General features: G+C 40.4%; 3 protein-coding genes across 4 annotated transcripts; 2 read left to right on the forward strand and 1 right to left on the reverse strand.

The window, feature by feature from the left end:
• Nucleotides 1–743: 743 nt before the first annotated feature.
• RB195_006159 (uncharacterized protein) lies at nucleotides 744–9,603 on the reverse strand (the record flags this gene model as incomplete). 2 transcript variants are annotated; one of them, XM_064179072.1, is made up of 7 exons in its annotated part: nucleotides 744–860; nucleotides 920–1,066; nucleotides 1,254–1,352; nucleotides 1,454–1,543; nucleotides 2,330–2,416; nucleotides 3,320–3,441; nucleotides 9,591–9,603. In XM_064179072.1, the coding sequence occupies 7 exons, from the start codon at nucleotides 9,601–9,603 to the stop codon at nucleotides 744–746; spliced, it is 675 nt and encodes a 224-aa protein (XP_064036060.1). The 2 variants fall into 2 exon arrangements, with proteins under 2 accessions (XP_064036060.1, XP_064036061.1); XM_064179071.1 differs by lacking the exon at nucleotides 9,591–9,603 and having other exon boundaries at nucleotides 3,320–3,436.
• On the forward strand, nucleotides 4,927–6,421 carry RB195_006160 (uncharacterized protein; the record flags this gene model as incomplete). The annotated part of the gene is made up of 2 exons (XM_064179073.1): nucleotides 4,927–5,086; nucleotides 5,844–6,421. 2 exons carry the CDS (start codon nucleotides 4,927–4,929, stop codon nucleotides 6,419–6,421), a joined length of 738 nt encoding a protein of 245 aa, XP_064036062.1.
• On the forward strand, nucleotides 7,262–20,590 carry RB195_006161 (uncharacterized protein; the record flags this gene model as incomplete). Its single annotated transcript, XM_064179074.1, has 2 exons — nucleotides 7,262–7,430; nucleotides 20,439–20,590. 2 exons carry the CDS (start codon nucleotides 7,262–7,264, stop codon nucleotides 20,588–20,590), a joined length of 321 nt encoding a protein of 106 aa, XP_064036063.1.
• Nucleotides 20,591–21,293: the final 703 nt, after the last annotated feature.

The following is a 21,293-nucleotide window of genomic DNA, read 5'->3' on the forward strand; positions in this document are numbered from 1 at the left end:
TCCTTTTTCGCTTGTTTCATTTCTCATTCCAGACCTGTCATGTATTATACGAAAATGGTTTTTGAATTCGAATAGTTGATTTGGCTGTGAAACTCGTTCTAGTTCACCTTTAATTGTGATATTTGGTCTTCAAGACGATTCTTCGTTAGGTTTTTGCCTCTGTAGAAAAACTGGAGGCGTTTCCCAGATGACCGTTATTGGACTACCTTATTAAGCTTGTTATCGATTCAACACAATACTACACTATAACAGAGTTTATTACAATTGTATAATTAAATTTGTACACTCCTTGTTCGTCAACAGTTTCCATCTAACGGGACGGGGCACTTAAACACTAAGACATAGCAAAACACATGCCTGATGCTGTAGTAACCACGACTTTTCCCAAATTTGCGCACTGTCTTTAGGAATAAGGATGGAACTAGAATACATGAGACACAAAAGAAAACTAAAGTCATTCGAATGGGACGACTCAGTACATATTTTATCTCGCAATATGCAATGATGTACCTCAAATACGCTACAATATTAACAAAAACCCGGAGGTTTGGTAGGATCTTCAGTATCAATTAAACGAAGGACACGAGAAGGAACATGAAGATGTTCAGCGTTAACTAAATAAGATACCATCTAGGATTCGGAGAACCATGATGAGATAATTCAAGAGCAATCGAAGAAACATTGGTCCCGTTGCGGCGCATTAACAATAAGTAGACCAAAGGGAGTCGAATTATCCGCAAAAACTATGCGATCGTTAACGGGCTCTTTTCAATGGTATCAGCATATGGTGGCGGCTGAGTGTACTCGTAAGCAAACGCGAGGGAAGTAGCTTGCAGCTGTTCACCGATCTGCTCAGCAACCTGGAAACGAATAGGATTTCCATTTTCAGAAGGAAAAAGAAAGCTCAAGTATGACAAACCTTCTTGTCACCAAGGTAGCAGTAGCAGCGCCAAACTACCGCCACACACCACACATGGACACACATTCCGATCACGTGACTCAGAAGCTGAGGTCCAGATGAAGCACCTACGCGCGACTGCGAAGCAGCCACGAGGTCAGATGACACCTACAACGGGTATGTGTTACGTGTTATATGTTTAACTCCTTGATATGAAACGTAGAGAAAATCAAAGGAAAAATTAATACACAGATATCTACTTGAAAAATTCCGACACCCATAAATATGTCAGTAGATGAAATCAGCAAAGTGATATCACGTCACGAATGAGAAAGTAAACTCGAAAGTAGATAACCTGAATAAAAGCAAGGAAAACGGCAAAAGATGCGAAGATGATGAACGGAAGGAGAAAAGACCGTCTCTGCGAGCGAACTCCATGAAGCATCATCAAAACCTATAACCGGTCATGACTCCAAAAGGATTTTTCAGCGATAAAACGTCTGATAACATAGTTCTAAGTGATGCGGGAAGGCTTTTACAAAAACCGTAACCTACCAGAGATAATTGTAGAGAAACGGCAGTAAGCAATGATGTGATATAGCGTCCACCTGCATTGGCAAGCCAGTGATCAGCAGGAAGTCCTCCCTAAATACAAAAGTAAAAAATAACCTCTTCCTTCTACTAGTAGAGCAGACTCCTCGAACACTTTTCTGATTGTAGCAATGCACAAGTGTCAAAGAGTAAAACAAACACATTAATATAGCACTTCAGTTCCCATGTTGTGCTGAACGAAAACACAAGCGAAGGGGTTTGTTTAGCTGTCTAGAATCTTCACAAAATACTCATCAAAAACTCGTTTGCCCAAAAATAACCAAAGAAATGTTTTCTTGGGTTTCCAGCGCATCCACCTAGTATCCGTTTTACTCTTCAACCCGTTTTTGCTGGATCAACGGTCCAAAGTCTAACTCTAACTCCAAACTCTAAAGAAATACCGCTTTTGCATATGCGTGATTGTGACTACCGACATGTTTCTATTCATAAAAGCTATTGGCGTCCTAGAACTGATAGATTTAGTGCTATATGACTTATGTATGCACTTCGTTTTTCTTTGCCAACCAAAAAACAATACATTGGAGAAGTCGATGGCTAGACTGATAGTGATCAACATTGAGACAAACATGTTGTTGTGTTTCGCCAAATTTCTAGAAATGCAATTCCAGAGATATGTAGAAAGGGAATAAATATATAGAGGAAGTGAACAAAAATGTGTTTCAAATCAAAACGTATGTGGTATTGCGATCAGCAAACCCGATAATTTTGTGTTAGAAAGATTAAAGGTTTTCATACTGTTGTTAGGTAAATGAGATTAAAGGCCAATTGTCAAGTCATCAATAGCGCCAAAAGATGCACAATCCAACTTCGAATACTTACATTTAGCTGTTTCCCATAGAAGAAAAGCAATGTGATGGTGAACAGTCCGATAACCAGTAGTTGACCATAACCAATGAATTGCGTAGCCTTAAAAACATATTAGTCAGTTTCAAGAAGAGTAAAAGATGTAGGATGGCAAAGATGGTGGTATGTAGTAGTTATACATTATACCCAATTATTAAAGACATCACCCCACGAATCTGAGGTGGTGCAGATTTCAGGTGGAGCATTCGTATACAGGATGGGAGACTACGGAGAGGGGGGTGATTCCGTCCATTTCTTCCTAATTGCCATAAAAAACGGCCCGGAAGATACGGCTTCATTCGTTTTGGCGCACCATTTTGTACAAGAAGTTTGATTGGAGCGCGCCAGTCTTGTGCGGCGCCGCATCTTCCCATCTCGTAGACGAATACTCCACCTGAAATCTGCACCACCTCAGATTCGTGGGGTGATGCCTTTAAGCTGGTGGCCATGTGAGTTTAACCTCCGCTTTCTGTACTTTCATTGATCGCCAAAAGTAACAGCTGTAGGCAAGTAAACAAACAGATGCGCAGTTTTAATATATTGGTAGAGACAATATACGCGATCAAAAGCCTCGATAGGTTGCTAGCCTTCTACGAGCTCAATCGGAAAAACGGTGTATCATCAAAATCTGCTTATGAACACATGCAATCCTCGCAATGTCCATATTAGAGTGTGCTCTTAAATTTGTAAGGAGATCGCGATATTGCATCGCGAAGTTCGTAAGAAGATATTTACAGATGAGTCTTTGTGCACAAGCCAAATATAAGCTTTCAGCAATCAGAATTTTATGAGATTACTTTATATGTTACATTAATGAGAATGAAAATAACAATCAGAACGATCTCAGTACTTTTTGCAACAGTGAGTTGAAACAAACAAACACAAATGAGCTAGCAGTTCGTCTTTCCTGCGTAACGTTCTAATAATCAGCACAGCTTACACCGTTGAACTGGAGCTATAACTTACCCTCATCACATGCACTGATCTGCAGGCGACACGGTACTTATCAGCGTTGTTATCCCACAGTGCATCCACCCGGTGATGGCGATGCTGCGACTGGGGCTTAGGCATCTGAATCGGCATGTCGCCTGAAAACGAAGTTGAAATGAAAATGTCAAATGCGCGAAATGATATAAAATGGGCGTTTGAAGACGATGTTAGGAAGGAAAAGACAACAGTAATTCAAAACAAAAAGCCTTGGTCAATTACACGAAAAACCTGTTTTATTAAAAGAGACACATGCAGCAAAAATGTAGTTGGCAATGAAATCGTGGGTAAAATCTCGTTAGGGAGACACTTAGTGGCGCCCTTATTTCTCGAAGTAAATGATCAAATCAATAGGGGCCGTAAGGTCTAAGCATTAATCTTAGAGGATCGATGATAAATAAACTTAAGTTACTAAGAGAAAAAAGTAAGTTCTTAAGTAAAAAGAGCTTCGGGAAATAATGTCGCCACTGGGTGCCCCCCAAACAACACTTTGCCCGAAATCTGCATGAATCACTAATCGTTAATATAAAAAAGATAGTGTTGACATGAGCGCTGGATTAGATCACAAAAATCGTCCAACTGTTAAATCGCTTTAACGATCATCGAACCCGGAGAGTGAAGTGCTTGGTCGGCACTGTGGCGGTTTCGAAGCGTGCAGCCGCAGCAGACCTCCTACCTGCGCTACGCTCGTCTCTGTGACGAGACATCAGAGCTCCCGAATTCTTTGATGTAAGCGCTTTCTTAAGATTAGCTGCTTAGCTGAACCCATAGAGCTAAAGAATTCCTATTTTAGTCTATGAACATTTCCCAAGTATGTAACATTGCGCAAAATTTGATCATATGAAAAATAGGGATCATCTTGGAAAAATGCAGGCCCTAAAACGCAAGATATGATAAATGAGCAAAGCAGCACATTTGAACAAAGAAATAACAGACGAATGCTGGAAAAGAATCGAAAAGTTGGCGACAAAGTTTGACTGATGGTATTAAACAGCATGAACACCATTCAAATAATGAAAAATCAGGAAATATACGAATACACATTGGACACGGAATAACTGAAACAAAGAGGAAGAGATTATCATTCCATTAGAGCAGTATGAAGGGAAGAAGTAGCATGAGAAATCGAGCGCAACATTAACCGTTTGAAAATTGTACTGTTGCGCTATCATACTACATGATACAACTAACTCACTTTCAGGTGATTTTTGTACCTTACTATTCAGTTGTGAAACAAATGGAAATTACCAGAAAGGAACGCCAAAGATATCAAAAATATCACAAAAAGAAAAATATTATTTCCAGAAATATAAAATATATAAATATAAAAATATTATTCCTATTATTTCTGCCTTTTCTTATGCCTGGGCAACACTGACGTCATTTACAGGCAAATCGACTCTAGCAGACTTAAAAGTGATTTCTCCCACAGCACTGCAATACTCCATGATAAACACTTTGCTGTATGTTAATTGATGAGAATACAAAAAGGACAAGGTACTGACGAGGAATACTGGGACCTTAGCAAGACCCCACTTTGCTGTGTTAGACATCCAGGCACGAAATTATGAAGAAGAACGCACCAGATGGACGAAGGGAAGCAACACAATGAGCAACTCTCCCCACCGATGCAGAACCCGAGAATTACTCGAATGGCAAGCACATGCACGAATGCACAGATCACGAGTGGAGCGCGAAATTGCGGTGCTGCTTGCTGGAAAATTGAACAACACCCTAACGAGCAAAGTGGGATGGTGGAATCATGAGAGGACGGCTGACCGAAAACCAGCCTATTTTCGACTGCTTATTCTGCAGAAAGATAATCTTATTGCGAGACCACTGAAAATCCCAGAAAAGGCACCACTGATATACACTCGTTTGCGAGGAAGCGAGTTGTTTGATCCCCGGCGGTAAACATCTTGAGCGCAATCGATTGTGAGGACTGTAACGACCAACAGTTCTGGAGCATACTGAATGCATTGTCTTTAACGACCATCTGCTTCACTTACGTACATTTGTGACCAACAAGCAAAAGGAAATTTGCAATAAGAAAAACTATCAGGAGAAAGGTGGGGTAAAACAGAGGAAATGAAGGAACAATGTTGAACTTTAAACGTTGAACTATAGCACTATAAACCTTGAGAGTGAAAGAGAACAAACCCGGATCAGCTAAGAAATTTGAAGTGGTTATGAAATGAACAATGTTAGCATGAAGAACCGTACTCCCCCAAGAAAAAAAAAGAACAGCTCAGCGAATCGACAAATGAACTTCAGCTAAGTAGACGAAAGCGGTGGATTTCGCAGAACGAAAGAGAAAGTTAAGCCAATCAAATACTGCTCATCTGGGATCTTCATCCTGTTTTTCTTGCTGAAATTAAGTAAAATATGAGCTGAATGCTGAGAATTTCCCTCTACCTGAGGCAGAGTCTTCCTCAAAGCAACCGTAAAAACCCCTTAAAATAGTCTACGTGTTTTTGCATCAATAACAACAATAACATTGCAGGGCGGCTAGACGGAGCAAGCACTCAAATTCTGTCTGCTTCTAATGGGGTGAATCAAAGGACACTCGATCGCGGAAAGAGAGAGGAAGGAGTTGAGTACAACTATGGTGGCGAGACGATCGATAATGCATGGTTAGGTACGAGCGGCGCCACGGTCGAATTGGCACCACCGTCTGGACCTATCCGTCGCCGAGGACAGTGGGGGCGTGTCTTGTCGCCAGATGTCACAATGAGGTCAGCCAAGGTGCTGCTCGTGTGGGACCGGTTCCCAGCACCGTTCCGGTCTCGCAAACACGATCCAACATTGGTCCTGCTGACCACAAACAAAGCTTTAATTGAAGGGTGGTTCCTACTGCAGCAAAAACCACAGCACCTACCACAAACAAGCACCGGGGAGGAGGGCGATGGGGATGTTCGGACAAATATACATATAGTCTGCTGTGTCGTCCTAGTTATTTATAATCCTACTAGCGGAGCAAATCGATCATACCTATCTATTGAAGGTCCTCTGACGTTTGAACATGCTGGGAAACTGGTCACGAGGGTACAACTCGTCATTTGGGGTGTTATGTTGTCGTGACCTTAGGACAATTATGGCCCCGTAAAGAGACACATTCACTAAACTGTGCCATATGCTAGTGAATTACTTGGAAAAGGAACATTTTATGGATTTCTCTAAGAAAGGAAGATGTAAAAACTGGGCTATGATAACATGAAGATGATATGACATTTGAGGAAGAAGTCATGCATCTCTAAAATGGGACACAATAAATAATTATTCAAAGCGGTTAGTGAGTGTGACCTGGTCAGAAATTTAAAATATGCATGGTGCAACTGCACAATCTGAACAACGGGTGGACTATTTTTATAAAATTCTGCAACAAATTAAAAAATCTTCTCCTGCTTGTCGAGCGAAAGCAATTGCATATCAGGTTTTGTTCAATTGATATTATTTTCACCACACATTCGTTTTTTAAAACTTAACTGTGAATAATCAAAGAAAATCGCCCGAACTCTTCAAAAATGCGATGCTAGACGAAGCCTAGTCAACTGCTTTAGAAGACCTTCTTATCAGTAGCTCGATGATTACTCTGCTGACAGTATTTCTTGGAAAAAAAGAGCGAAGAAGAAATCTCGAAACGGCACAACGTACTGGGTAAGTGTAAGGCAATGTGCACAGTCCCTACCACAATTTCTGTCCTCTCAGTCGTCGCCTCACAGCCATTCCTTGTTCGGTTGAAGTGCGCTTTATGTAGTGCTTGGCCATGTCCGCCGCTTTACGCCATCGATTTCTTTGCACAGTTGCGTGATAGTCGTGGTGATCAAACAATGAAAATCTTGATGTAGACGGGCCTTGTAGGAATTCGACGACGACGGCTACTTTCACTTGTAAGTGACGATTCGTAACGGCTAGTGAGGTATGCATCTGATTTGGGCTGCGTGCGGAGTAAACGCTGAGCGGGAGCACGTCGTTTTATGGCAGCGGATTTCCGACAAGATTGGGACTGCGATGGAACGGAAATGCGGTTTGAGTCCACTAATTCGTGAACAATTCTCCGGTGCTGTGGTTTCTGTGAATGGGACCATACGTAAGTAATCTCCTGAAAACTTCGCTTCTTTACCTGTGAAATATTCTTAACAGACTGTCGATAGATCGATCAAGGCTGCTAATCAAAATCACTCGAGAGGGGTCTGTTATAAGATTTCCCGCTTCTTTGACATCTTTTCACATTTTGTGAATCGTGACCGTACCATGAAACTTTTCGATGTTTGGATCTCTGTTTGTTTGGACAATATAAAGTTCGGATGTAAATAACGAGTATGAGCGTGGCCACTCTTAATTCCCCCTAATGGTCTTGTGAAACGGTGTCGGAACCACTTTAGCATCTACGAGGTACGTTAGAAGGTACCAGCTTTATACGAGCTCCCGTCATTGATTCTCGACCGCTCGCTCGTGGATGCAGCACGTGGATACAGTAGTGGCACGTTTTGACGTATCTCGTGGGGAATAAGGTCGTTTCGCATGCGGTTTTTCCTTAGATGATTAGGGGAGATTGAGCATGGCCACGTCCACGCTCGTAATTTACACCGCAAACTCTTTATTATACACGGGATATCCAAGCATCGGAAATTCTATGAGGCATTGCCTTTGAAAGACTTCAGCAGGGACCCGACTCTATTTGGAAAAATGCAACAATTCGAGAAGGGACCTTTGTTCCAACCTAGAAAGTCTGCAAAGTCAGCTCATTCGAGACTCATTAGGTAAAAGCATTTTACCCGACTTTTCCGCTAATTTCACAGTAACTGACTTCGAATAACTACCTACAACAAAGGATATTTACAGAGGAGAAAAGTAGTCGAATGGAACGTTTTTCCTAGCAATTTTCCCCAAAAAGGGAGAGAGGGAGATAATTTGCTTGAGGAAATATGTGATATAACAAAAATCAAAGTTTGAGTGAAAAGATTCTGCAATTACGAGTTGCGAGGTCACTTACGAGCGGTTGATATAGCCGGATCAAAACGACGTGAAGCTCGGTGCAGTTGCGTAAGCAGCTGCGCTCGAAGCGATGCGGAATGACGTAACGGTTAGGATCGGGGAGGACCTCGCTAGCACTATTTCTCGCTGCAGTTGTCCCATTATGGTCATTACCGCTACATTCACCGCGCCGGTTCAAGCGCAGCCGCTTCACGTTGTTTTTTTTTTTGACCCGACTGAAACCTCCTACGCCATTTTACACCACAAGTCACATCTTTTTGAGCTCACGCGTGTACATACTTTACTTGAGAAAAGATCCATAAGATGTCGTACTAATCATAAGAATCCTATTGGTCCTTTTCTGTTGTTCTCTACAATTCTTTATTTACTTCTAGTTCTGTTTACAAAATTCTGCACATTGACAGCTGCACGCTTTCTCCCTCTCCCGTGTGACTTTCACAGAAGGGATTTTTAACGTTGCGATGGTTTTGAGTGTTTTCAAGATCTTGCCGTACTAAGAAGAGTTACTATATGTGTGGCTGCTCTGGATAATTTTGCAGTACGGTTTGAAGGTGAACAGATTGAGGAGTGCACAAAAACTGAAAGAAGTATGAAAGCTCGCTGGTTCACTGGTGTCTCACACAGTCATGAGAAAGATGAGAAATCCGCTTTTTTAAAATCTGCATCTAGGTGGGCTCTCGTAGTTGCAGAAGTTACTAGCATAAAAGTGCGAGCGAACTAAGTTAGAGGCAGCGTATCACGAAATTGACGTAAGAAGGAAACCTCAGGGAACCCGTGGAGTTTGAGGTGTGGAATGCGGAACACAGCTTGGCTCCGGCCGATATGGACGCGGCGCATACACGGGGTTGGTGTGTTGCAGCTTACTTCGTAGACGAGAACGCCGTCTTCCACGCCGTTTTTTTTAAACGACGATAAGGGGGAGTTGAGCGGTGTCACGCTGGGTTCCGTACAAACCGGACTCTACGGGTTCCATGGGATTTCCGTACTACAATTTCGTGATACGATGCCTTTAAAATTCCCGATTATGCGTACCGGTAGAGTTAGTCGTGGGAATTCAAATATTGACAAAACGCTTGAAATGTCTCGAAGAGAGCGGAGAATGGGCAAACAAACAAAGGAGATGGAAAAACAAAGCCGCAAAAACGCCTTGAGGGTCCCAAAGAAAATTCAAGTGGGAAAACCAACAAGTTATTGTTTTCAGGCTATAGATTAGATTAATTGCGAAGGTTAGGGAATTGGAATATTCCCTAACCTGGTATGGGCATGTCTAAAAATCCACACTGAATAGCGGACGAACGTGCCAGCGCCGTCGCCCGAGTCCATATGAAAATCCAGCCGTCGACGAGTGTCCAGATAGTGCAGCGGTCGCTGGCTTATACTGGATTTTTCCTGGAAGAATGCTTGTCATGCAGAATACGATTACAGCAAACCGATACTGGCGTGCAGAAAACAAACGTAAAGTGAACAACGTTCACCTGGCGTGTGATCTAAAAAACTAGTTCGGAAGGGTGTCGTGAAATTCAAAACATCAGGCGTAGACATCATAGTGAGGAAAAAGTGTCGGTCTTCAAATACCAATGCAAAGATGAAAAACTGCACCGAAAAGAATAGAACTGGTCGATGTCGCCGAGGAAACAGCTGCCTGGCGACTGGTGGTTCGGATAGCGATAACAAGTTCCGACAGCTATGGTAGTGATTAATTTCGGTGAAAAGCGGCAAAGGCCAGGTGTCCGGTCAACAAGGAGAGGATGGAACAAAGATCTCGCGAAAATGATCTGTGTGCTCGATTTCTGCAAAAAATCACTCTGCCTTGTGCTCTCTTATACAAAAAAGAGGTTTTTAGTAACGCAGTTACTTCCAATATCTATTGCCATACAAATGCGATGCGATACAAATGACTTGAAAATAGCGAAGAGGGCAGGATTTTATGATGGGAATGGAAAGCACTGGAGCCATCAACTAATTTAAAACCATCACACCACGAATCTGGGGTGCTGCGGCGCGTGCACAAGGTTGACGCGCCCCAATGGCGCCCCAATGAAAGAAGAAGGTAGCGCCCCGGAACGCTCGAGGCATCTTCCGGGCCGTTTTTTACGGCAACTAGGAAGAAATGGACGGAATTATCCTCCTCCCCATAATCTACGACCCCGGATAAGCATAACCCACCTGGAACCAGCAGCACCCCAGATTCGTGAGGTGATGCCTTTGAGAGACCTTTTCTCGCGTGATAATGCAGTTGTAATGGTACTATTGAGGCCGGAGTATGTTCGTCTAAAAACGAACCCGGAAAGATAAAGTTCAAAATTATAAGTAGAGAATGCAGGTTCTCAGACTAGTTTATCCCTCATCTTATCCTTCAGCCTCAAGAAAAAAATCTGCCCCTTATAAGATTTGGATTCGCACGAAGAAAATTGCACAGGGCAATGTAGCTGACAGTTTACACTCGTTGAAGTGTAGAGGCAACGAGTTGTGGAAATGAAAATCCGCATGATCATTTAATTGCCGTCTCCACTTAATCAGAAAAATTTAGAAGCGTTGGTGTGTGTTATCAGATTTGCCCCGTAAACAGTGCAATCACATTCTCACTATCACCAGGGCATAGGAATGATAAGCGAACAACACTATACGACCGCATTCCTAACAGAACACTCGTGAACCAAGGGAGTTGGAAGTGAACTAGAAGAAACGGAAACAAATACTTGATGCGACTGAGGAATACCTGAGGAGTATTGGTCGTATGATAGGGCGTTGCTTTTTGCCCTTCGCCGCAACTTCCGAAAATGGGCAAAAATACCTTGGAACACTCCTAGGAATGAATAGAAAACTATAAGTCGATGATTCTTAAAAGCTCACTTATTCTGTTTCCGAAATAGTTTGTTCATTTATTTCATTTCTTTATTGCTTTTTCTGCACTGCAGGTACACTTTTTTGCCCGCAGAACGAGGATTTTTTTAGTTGTGTTCTCTTGTAGAAAGTCCTATGGAAGCTACATGACAAACTTCATATTTGAAATCTCAAAGTTGACAAGAAGTTGGAAGTTAAGGAATGTCTTCTGAAAAAAATCAAGAGGATGTGGACATCCAGCAACTGCCATCAGGAGAGAATCGATAGATGAGAAGCGACTTTAAGATAGAGGGACGTCCCTCTCAGTTAGTTCTCAACTAGATTTTTGATCTACACCAATGGCGATGTGTTGACAGAAAGCAACGTTTTGTGAAACGTTTCTGTGCTGAAAATAGTGGGGATCGGCTAAAAAAGAACCCCGTTGTAACCAAACAATGATAAAGATATATACAAAGATATATATATATATATATATATATATATGTATAAAAATGTACATTTATGTAAAAATATATAATATATAGCCTATCTGTCCTTTCATAAAATAAAACTACTTTCAAAATAAAGAAAGGAAAAGAAAAGAGAATTTGAAAAGTTGGCTAGTACTCTATAGCAATGTTTTGAAACATTAGTTCAACTTGTCCTTCCTGTTCAGAAAAACATCATTTACAATTCATTTTGGGAAGAATTTCTCTCCGACCTCAACAGATTCTGGGGGTGTACGGAAATGAGCAGAACTCGGGGATTGATTTCCTTACTAATAAAAGAATACGTTCCACTGAGTTTTTTGCAAAAGGAATCGGTGGAAAAAAATGGAACACGGAAGATACGAGAAAAAAGACGAGCATTGCCAGGACGATTAGCTACTAAGAAAAATGGAGCGGTTCAAAGAAGCCGCCGAAAACGCGGAGAATCCCTCTTGACCCCGTCGGAGATGGAGCGCGGAAATGATGGAGAGAGGCGCGGCGCCTTGTGGGAGTGTGGCTAGGTGGAACCGCGAGGCAAACATAATAAGAAATGGAATCATTTCAAGACATGACTGGGCGTGGGCGAGCGGCAGCGGTGAGAATTGCCGAATGAAGCAAGCAGAACTGATAACGACAACACGGGGACACACGAGGTTTGATTTCACGACAGCAATCGAAGCACAGAACACGGGGACGCGATCAATTGACTCGACGCACATTTCACGGATGGCGAATGTGCAAATATACGAAGGTCGAGCCGAACTATCGTGCAATATGAGATTCAATCGACACGAGGCCTACACACTGACACATGGCGTATGTTAAACAGCAAACGATTTGGGAGAGCGCTAAGTTTAGGGTGTACATTTAAAGGCAGAAATAGGGGGCGATATTATCTTTTATACAGTCACTACATGATATGTCCATAACAAACAAGATCAATTATGATATTTTTTTCAGTCACAGCTCTGTAAATATCTCACAATGACTCACCCTATGCACGTGTTAGTCATAGATAGATCTTCACTGACCTTGTATGTGAAGAAAAAAATAAAGAAAAGGGAAAACTGAAACGAAGTCAATTTCCCATTTTTTTTCTCAAGACAGTGTGTCTCTGTCATTTCTTTGGAGCATCAGAAGTCCGTACAACTAAACAAAAACGCAAAAAAAGTGCTGAAATCTGGTGAAAACGTCAAGAAGAAAACAAATAAAGGGAATAAAACAGGAATAAGAGCAACAAAAAGACAATTTAAGTTTAGTGCGAGCGTTCACAAGGATGATTCCTTTTATTGCGTCTTACTCCACTGTTTCGGTCAGAACAACTACGCAAAATTCTGGGCTACATCTAAATTAAACAGTTTTGCGATAGAAGCTATTATATTTCTGTGATTAAGACATCAGTAGCGGCACGGTATTCTAGTTCCAGTCCTCCATTGAAGTTTTCCTGGCCGCTAGCAATAACGATAGCGATCTAGCGGATGCTTCTTAATCTGTGATAAGATGAATGATGTTTTTTTGAGTGCTTACAAAGTTGTAAAGTGGTTTTAGAGTTATAGGGTAGTCATTTCATCCCATCTGTACATAGCCATTGGCAAGTTAACTGTCTCGTCAGTTTCTTGTACCACATCCACAGGTTTACGCTACACACCGCCTCCAGCTGGAACTATTGATAACAGCATCAAAGCAATGCTGTGACAAGGGTTTGATGAAATAAACAAGAACTCTAAATTCAGTTCAAATCCAACAACTGGCGACAATGTCAAGTTGTTTGTTATCTGCCGATTTGTTAGTGACTACTATTACCAGGTCTTTTCTAAAACTGTCGAAGCATTGTGCTGAGAAAGAGGTGGAAAAAAAGAGAAACAGAAGTCTTCATTACTTTCTCGCTTTGCGCATTCTTCATTGCGAAAATGACCTAATGTATTTCAGTGGCTCACACTCAATTGCGCTGCCACTTTCTATTTGAATTCCGATAATTCATCAGTGATTTTACCTAACCCATTCTCCATAGATATGCTTTGGACTTTCCATAATTATGCAAATATTAGGTGAACACATAAGAATGAAGAATGGATAAACCTCATCGGACTAATGGGACCGAAGTGTGTCTCGATTTCTAGGAAAAAATCTTCTAGGAAAGAGAGCGAAAATTGTACATTTTTATATTAAAGTGAAATACACAAAGAAGGTAGCAACTATTACTCGAGCACAAGATATTCTAGTAAAATGCGCAAATTACTGGTTAAATAAAACCCACTTGTTGATCGTGGAAGTTCATGAAAACAGCAGTGCATTTCCATTTTTCCAACCTCGAAATCTCAAAAATCCTACCGATGTACTGAGAAAGAAGTTGTCTGAGGAGAACAAAATGAGAAATAAGAAACTACTTCAAAATCTATAGAAAAGAACATTATTAAGTGCCGATAACCTCAAGAAGCTAGAAAGGAAAGGTTCAACGTGAACTGATGCGAAACATATGCGGTACGAGAAAAGATTTGATGGATTAGAACTGATAGGATGGATAATAGGCAGACAGAATCCCCGGAAATCTTCATTTTCGAAAGATGCTCAGGCTGGATATTTCAAGAAGATCCTAATGAAGTGGTTGAACATCCGGCTTTCAAGCGATCTGTCAATAAACTATTCAAAAAAGCTACGCTTACATAAAATATAGGAAGGTTTGGAGGAAACTCATGGGAGTTCATTTCATTCCCATTGCCGTGGTTGTTATTGGAGATGTAAAGATACCTACACGGTACTTTAACAACGAAAATACAATTTAACTTGCTAACGGTATCACTACTTCAATAGAATTTTACTAGTTAACCGGCCATGAGCATGAAGAAACTTGGATACTAATGCACGGCCAAGCACTTCAAAATGGGAAGTTTAGATAGCGCTGCCGAGGAAAAAAGTGGACGAAATTCTGGTCCTAGCAGGCCATCCCCCCCCCCCCCCCTCACTAAAAAGAACGAACAATCTTCTTCCAAGTACATTAAAACATGTCCATGCAATCCAAGGGACGGTAGCGAAAAATCCTTAAAATGAAATTATACACTGATACAAATTAGACCCTCTTCGCTCAACAGGGTCCCGATAAAGAAGGATGCCCTTTTAGTTAAAATATGGTTGTTTTTGTGTTACTTGGATATGGTCGACAGAGTGCTAACAATGAATCCATCTTCTTAATTGTATGCCTGATGAAAAGACGATGATGAGAGACGTTGAACGATGAAGGGCATATAACTTTTTAAATTGTTTCTCTCTGTCTCTGTAATTCGAATTATTTTAGTTATTAGTTTTTTTTTTACTAAGAAGAGTGAAGAGGAAGTAGAAGAGGTCAAATTGTTTGCGCACCAATTGTTGTGTGGTAGTGCAGAAATCGTGATTCTAGTCCCTCCGCTCCTTGCTCAAAGGTCTTCTAATCATCTGGGAATTCAAAGTCGCAAAAAGGGCATCGAGGACGCAGTGTCACGAGATAGCAATGCATAAACACCAGAAAAACCAGAAAGAAGGAGAGCCTAGAAGAGCGATTAAAGGCCAAGACTTACGTAGAATTGGAGTATCCTATGTAATATGTGGCAAAAAGGAGACGACAGAAGACTTACTAGAATTCTTGTTTACTACTCTTAAAGGTCGAATAATACTTGGCACTGTAGTCATTTCATGATTCCAATATGAGTATTACAAGTCTATTTCCAGGAAAAGCTCAAATAATCCATCCTAATAAAAATGACAAATGAACTCGTATTCACGTAATCGCATTGACGGAGTCAAGTGAAATTTAATTCTCGACGGGATGAAAACTCTGTCGAGTTTTCGGTTTCGAGCCGAAAAGCATGAAACGTGCTAGTATCTTCGAGAGTTTTGCGCCTGAAGTAGCAGTGTTCACGCTGTTGGAGGCTGGAAATGAATAGCGTCATTGTGACAGGCGGCGGCAGCGGCGAAAGTCCGAGCATAACAATGAGACAAGCCCTTCACCTCTGAGGCTCTGCATCGCTGCCGGGCTCCACACAATCGATGCCGTCTACGACGTCAGGCCACCCCCGACATCCTCCGAAGTGGAAATGCATCAGAAGAAGCCCTATTATCCCTAATTGCAGCTGGAACAGCTATTACGGAGAGCCTTCGAGAATCTTAACCGCAGACGCATTTGCTGATGGCACGGCGAAAAATCGTTTGTCCTTGTGAAACCAGTGATATATTGGATGGTTTCTGGCTAACCACAACGCTACAGATTAGCAGAGTGGAATAAAAAAAACATTCATTTTCCAAAGCCACGAAGAGCTACTTCTGCATTTACATCCAGGAACTATGTGACGAAGGGCAACCCAGAAAATCTTTGCGAAAAACAAACTCTATAAAACAAGATCAACTCAAGTTGAAGTAAATCAAACAATAATTCGTACACAAAGAGCTATGTGTTACGTTTCCCAAACGGTGGCAGTTCCGCAAATATTTCCTCGAAAGGAAAGACACAAGAATGACAGCAGATTGAGGAGGAAACCACAATTTCTGAACAACGACTCGGATAGAAAGGGAGGGAGGGATTAGCCTGTTGTCGAAGCAACTCTGGAATATGGTAGCATATGTACACATGCTCATATTATTTGCTGCAGATATATTGTTCTGCAAAGATTTATCCATAATGGATTCCACCGAGGCATTGGTGACGGATGTTTCAAAAAACGTGTTGTATAATTTTAGAATATTTGCAAAACACTACTCATTACAGAAAGTGATGTGGTGGCAACGATGTCTGTTATAGTCAGATGTTTCACTTGTTATTGTCAGTAGCACTTTTCCTTGAGCGGTGTTTTATGAATGACTAGACAGGAATGTCGGATCAAATGCACAAAACATCTTGGAAACAACTTAGATCGCCATTACTCCCGTTGAGGAGGAAGAGTAATGGAGGGACGAGCTCGACGAATTTATGTCTTACTGAGAAGAGGTTAGAATTTCGCTGATCGTCGACAAAATAGATTTTTCGCAGCGATACGGGGGAGCTGAAATATGTGGCGACAAGAAATGTTGGTCGCTTGGCAGCGAATTGATTGAAAGATCACGAATATTTGAATGAATGTAGGTGAATGGTGAAAAAGAGAAAAAAAAACGCTTCTTAGGATCCGGTGCTCTTTTCTCAAGCATTACAACTGCAATGTTTTTAAAATACTCGTTCCTTTTATTTTAAGTGAAATTCTAACCTCCCAACATTGCTTTTTTCTGTTTCAAAAAAAGGGCGAGATGAAGTGAGCCGACATGAACGTGAGATTTTTTTTTTCATGGAATGTTCTCTCTTCTATCGACAAACTATGAACACAGCTGGTTGGATTAGATTGGGAGCAAAAATAAAACCATAAATGTGGAAGCAGTCAAAGGTAAAGGAGAAATCTTGAAGCCCACGAAACGTAATTGTTACGGAAACTGCATGCATTGCTCTCTTTATCTAAAAGAGAGAATTACAGGGGAAAAAAACATTCCATGACCTTCAATTATAGTTTGCTGATGAACACATGAACTACAGATGTTCGACTACGCAAAGACGCGGAAAGTTGACGGTGACTGCTTTTTTCACATATTTCAGATGAAACTGGGGCACAATTATGAGAAAAAACCAGTCATTTTCTAGAGTAGTACAAAGTGGAGTATCAAATTTCGCCAAAGTGACAAAGTTGTCACATCACCGCGATGGTCGGATGTGTCTTGATCACCTGCGATGAGAAATAATCCAGAGTGGTGGTGAAAGTGATGGAAGTTTCCAAGTGTCAGAAGAAAGAAAATAAGATGATAATGGAAGATTCTAGAAGGTTATCATTCGCAACAACAGTTCCAGAGTACTATAAAAGAATTGTGCATGCTTCCTAAAGTGAAAGGAAAAGAACTATCATGTTCCATTACGCAATCCCAACAAAAAGTGGACGACCACGTGCTAAAAAAGGTCGAATTGTTGATTACTTATTTCGAGAGAGCTGACGACGATTTCGACATGAGACCGCCTTTGCTGTCCGTGACGCAATCCTTGACTCATGCGACCTACCATGAGTCATCCGAAAAGATGCGCTTTTCGCTTCGTTCGCAACACTCATTTCCATCGCAGTTCAACGTCTAGAAATCCATCTGAACGAGGGGGTGAAATGCGGTTACAAAAACCCGTGATCAGTTTCCGCTGCACAGGCAAACAAATTCGTTTAGGAAGTTTACAACTGCCCGCTAACGAGTCGAAACTCGACAATCGCGGCTGCGCTCGCGACAAGTGGAAGGGCGCTTATGGCGACGTGATAACATTTTGTTGGCATTTTTGGTCGCTGATTTCGGCCGCTGTTTTTGCATTCCCGAAATGTTTCGACGATGTGTTCTTTACTAGCCGCGTCTGATCGCATCAGGAAATGCATGAAATGCTCAAGAAATCCGCATGGCGGCAAAGATTATTGCCGTGTCCCGCAGGATAGTCGCGTTTTCTCTGAAAGGGAGTGGGTGGAAATAGTAAGCGAAGGAAAGAAAAAAAAGACTAGAAACTTTAAAAAAAACTAAAAAAAAATAAAATTGGAGAAACAAAAGGTCACTAGCAAAAATACGCGAGTATACTAATAGTAAAGATTAGTGGTAATGATATGCATGTGTAGTAATGAGTCATAAGTGATATGTCGTTACGGATTTTCCCTACAGAACATCCAATTTGTAATTATTTCTAAGCCTTGGCTGCATCTGTTACGGTGTTTCTTCAGGATTGGGCCAAAAAAAGTTGCTGTTTATTTTTTTTTCAAAATATCAAAGTGGGCAAATACAACCGAATCACCTTGTTGTGTGGTTTTTCCTCATTATATGCTCCCTTATTGAAATGCATCAATAATTAAGGGTGCATATGGGAGTATTTCGAGGAAATTCGACAATGATCCCCCATTTTTCTGCGGAAAATTCCTTTTCTCCTCCTCTTTCCTCTCATTTACAGTGTGGGCCCTCTCGACCAGTACTTATGCTACTGTATTGTCGTTGTTTCAGAGATTATTAGCTGAATAGCAGTAACGTAACGCCTGTAGTAAAATATATTTCGTTATCGTATACGCATTTGAGTCCAGAACGAAATTTCGCGACTTCGCTTATGTTTTTTTCTGGTCAATTGGTTTTGCTACCAATTGAATTTTATCCAGTTTGCTTTGACCTGAAATTCTAGCTATGGTAAATGGATATATGTACTAGATATATTGCAGAAGCAGGTAGGCAGCGACTAAGCTTTTGCTTTTGGGACAAATTCCTCTTTTACTTCTGGAATTTCTCCTCTCTGAATTGAACAGATTGGCAATTTGCTTTTCGGACAAGATACGCGAAAAAAAACCTGCGAAAAAACCAAAAAGAGTTAGTTTTCCCGGGTGCGGGACAAGAGGTACCCGTGAAAACCGGCTGACCGCTCTGTCCTCCCTTCGGCACCGCGCGCCTCCGCGTAATTACGGCTGCCGCTCCATTCTTCACGACCGCCTGAGATCACCTACACCCCGCCTCCCTATTGCTCTAATCAACGCCGCGCGCGACGTTCGCGCCGCGACGAAGCGGTGGATAGTGCGAATTTTGAAGGGGGGGAGTGAAGAACGAAAATATTATTGCGAAAAAACCAAAAAGAGTTAGTTTTCCCACGCCAAACCATTAAACACTTGCAAGGTTTCAAATGAACGCGTGCAAATATGAAATCCAGTTCTAAATGTAAATTTAGCCTAATTTTCGTAAAATCGCACGTGCATAAGTATGTGACGATCCAAGAAAAACGTGTTCAACTTCATTGTCGGAAGTGAAATAACGGCAAATCTTTTTTTTATACATTCTTTAACTCTCTACATTTACCTTTCAAAATTTTACATAGATATGAAAATTCAATTCCAGCCAACAAGTCCTTAATTTTTTTTATTTTTTTGCGTCATTTATCTATTCTCGATAAAACGCTCAATATGAATTTTTTTTTTTTTATTGGTAAAAAAAAACTTTTTTTTTTTTGAAATATACCTTTAGGTACAGTGTATTTCCGAGGCATTATTCGCGACCAGAATTGAGGATGCCAGTTTTACCCAGCTAGATAAACAAGAAACATTAGGGGAAAAAAGCAAAAAAGATATGCAGAACACGATCAGTAATTTTTTGAAAGATATCCGCATTCAGAAGGTTTTCATCCTTACGGAAGCACCTTGTAGACGTCGGCCATAAATTTTCCTTAAGCAGAAAAAAACCGAAAAAAAAAAATATTTTAAAAAGAAAAAAAGGGGGGGAAGGGGGGGGGGGGGGGGGGGGGGGGGGGGGTGTGTAAAAAAAAAAAAAAGAAGAAGAGGGGGGGGTGGGTGTATTATGGGTGGGGGGGGGGGGGGGGGGGGGTTAAATATTTTCTTTTCTTTTTCTCCGGGGGGGGGGGGGCTTAATTTTTTTTTTTCCTTTTTTCCCTTTTTCTTTTCCCCAAAAAAATTAAATTTTTTTTTTTTTAAAATTAAATTTTTTTTTTTTTTTTTTTTTTTTGTTTGGTAAAAGAAAAAAATTTTTTTTTTTTTTGGGGGGGGGGGGAATTTTTTATTTTTTTTTCCACACAAAATATTTTTTTTTAAAAAAAAAATATGTTAATTTTAAAAAAAAAAAAAGGGGGGGGTTGAGGGGGAAATGGGGATTTGGAGCGCTATAAAAAATATCCACGGAAGCATTGACGTCGGCCATAAATTTTCTGCAGCATTAGGGAAGATTTAGAGCTGCTTTTGTTTCTGCTATAGGCTCGCCTTGTTCACAATGAATGAGATCTAATTATTCGCCGTTTTTAGGCATCGTTATTCGGCTACAGCTCTCTGTGGATATCGGAACTGAGAAAGAGAGGGTGAAGGGACATGACCAGCAGCGGAAAAGACCGACACGGACTCCACTTGGGAGACATTTGTCATGTCCGTCCAAAACCGCAGCGAGCGCCGAGTGCTGATTTGCAGCGAATCCAAAAGCAGGCCATAGAATAAGAATTTCACGAATTTTCTTTTTCAAGCTGAGAAAGAAGCGTCAGGAAACGAAACAACTATTTTGTTCTTGTACTTCAATGAAAACAACTAAATTCATAGTAGTGATTCTTGTTGCTCTGCCTTCTTGAATTGTCACACATGAAAGGGAGCACCAAATTTCGAAGGAACATTACTGAACATATAAATCACTATTATAATTGAAATTGTAATTATTGTTATTGTGTTATTGCTCTGTGTTGAATAACATATATGAACACAATTAATAATAGCAATAGACGTTGGAAATTCCAAGCTCTTGGGTCGAACTTTTGGGGACGGAACTATAATTACAATTACAATTATTATTATTATTATTACTGTTATTATTATTATTATTATTATTATTACTGTTATTATTATTATTATTATTATTATTATTACTATTATTATTATTATTATTATTATTATTATTATTATTATTATTATTATTATTATTATTATTATTATTATTATTATTATTATTATTATTATTATTATTATTATTATTATTATTATTATTATTATTATTATTATTATTATTATTATTATTATTATTATTATTATTATTATTATTATTATTATTATTATTATTATTATTATTATTATTATTATTATTATTATTATTATTATTATTATTATTATTATTATTAT

This window comes from Necator americanus, chromosome I, assembly GCF_031761385.1.
Source record: "Necator americanus strain Aroian chromosome I, whole genome shotgun sequence".
Taxonomy (NCBI): domain Eukaryota; kingdom Metazoa; phylum Nematoda; class Chromadorea; order Rhabditida; family Ancylostomatidae; genus Necator; species Necator americanus.